Below are 1,522 nucleotides of genomic sequence, written 5' to 3' on the forward strand. Positions count from 1 at the left end.
TCTTAGTTCTTGGATTAAAAATCTTGTACTGGTAGAAATGTTTGTTTCTGGAAATGTAAATGCCTTGTGCTGACTCTCAAAGTTTTAGGTACTGTGGAATTTGCATATCAAGGAAATAGATCATAGAGGTTGTTGCTTCTGAAATAAATCGTGTTCTTTGATAAATATGGATGTTAATGGGAGGTGAAAGCATGTAAGTAAAATTAAAGCATGTTAAAGTAAATTTTTTTAGTACTTCGGCATTATGACTAGATTAGAAATGTTTGATAGTTTGAGAGTGCTCGAAAGGTTTGATAGTCATATCAACATGCTGCTGTGATAGCAGCAATATACTGCTGATGAGACAAATCAAGTACCAAGCCACCTTTGCTTGCTATTATTACCATTAGTATTCCGAACTAGTGAACATTGAACTCAAAACTATGCAGTCAGTCTGTCCAACCTGTGACTTTCTTAATGATTAAATCCTATTTCAGACTGTACTCATGGTTGTAACTTGCATTGAATTTTTTGAAAGAGCATGTATGACTAGGTAAGCTCATTCTTCTAGCAAATGACATTTTTGAGAAAATAGGATGGGTTTGGTTTGGCTGTGAGTCTCAGTTGTTTATCAGTAACTTTAAAATACAGGTCACATATCAGCTAGGTCATACTACAGGACTTGCAAGTAGCTTAGTTTCTAAAAAAAGATCCCTCTTGGCTATGTTAAACTAAAACCATCAACAATAGGATTCAAGTGCTTCTTAGATAAATCACTGCCCATTTGGAACGACAAGAATGCAATGTTATAATGCCAAGAAGTTGTTTGGTTTTAGTTTTGGTTTGTGGTTTGTTTTTTTTTTTCACTTTCTCACTGCTAGGATTCCAACAGGAAAATTTTCTTGACCTTGTGTCTGGGTAGTTCTTGAGGATGGCGAGCAAAGGACCCACGACTCCTACGTCAACAAAGAGCTCCAGTACTGGAGGGACCAGCGGCAGCAGCAGCAGTAACGGTGCTGGGGACAACACTAATCAGGACAACACTTTTGAATGTAACATCTGTTTAGACACTGCCAAGGATGCAGTTATCAGCTTGTGTGGACATCTCTTCTGGTAAGTACTCAACCCCCCAGAGATAAACCAGAACACCGCACATCTTTCTGATCCCCTAAAACCCTTTCAGATGTTATACAAACTGTCGCATATAAAATGAGTAAGGACCATGGGTTTAGTTTAGGAACAGTCTGGGTTTTCTCCTCAGCTGTTTTCTCATATTCCAGGGAGTGGGTTTCTTGCATCTTAAAATTCCCATCCTTCTGGATTATTCTGTAAAAGCAAACAAACAAGCAGCCCCACATAGACAGTTCATTGATGCTGCTTGGTCCTGTGTGTTGTTTTATTTGTGCTGTCTGGTCTGGCATCGATAACCTTGTTCAGACCTAAACTCCTTTCTAACCTGTGCTTACCTAAACCTATGTCTGAAATTACATTCTGGAGGCCAAACTGTAGTCTTCATACTTCTTACAAGCTCTCTCTCTTTCCC

General features: G+C 38.7%; 1 protein-coding gene across 2 annotated transcripts in view; it reads left to right on the top strand.

Moving 5' to 3' along the window:
* Positions 1-851: 851 nt before the first annotated feature.
* RNF185 (ring finger protein 185) overlaps positions 852-1,522 on the top strand; it is a 6,886-nt gene continuing 6,215 nt past the window's right edge. Inside the window, exon 1 of one of the 2 annotated variants that reach the window (XM_009876898.1) lies at positions 852-1,092. In XM_009876898.1, the coding sequence (XP_009875200.1) occupies positions 911-1,092 (182 nt within the window). In that variant the 5' untranslated portion in view covers positions 852-910. The remainder of the gene's footprint in view (positions 1,093-1,522) is intronic. The other variant, XM_009876906.1, reaches the window with a different exon arrangement.

This window comes from Apaloderma vittatum, unplaced genomic scaffold, assembly GCF_000703405.1.
Source record: "Apaloderma vittatum isolate BGI_N311 unplaced genomic scaffold, ASM70340v1 scaffold42080, whole genome shotgun sequence".
Classification (NCBI taxonomy): Eukaryota; Metazoa; Chordata; class Aves; order Trogoniformes; family Trogonidae; genus Apaloderma; species Apaloderma vittatum.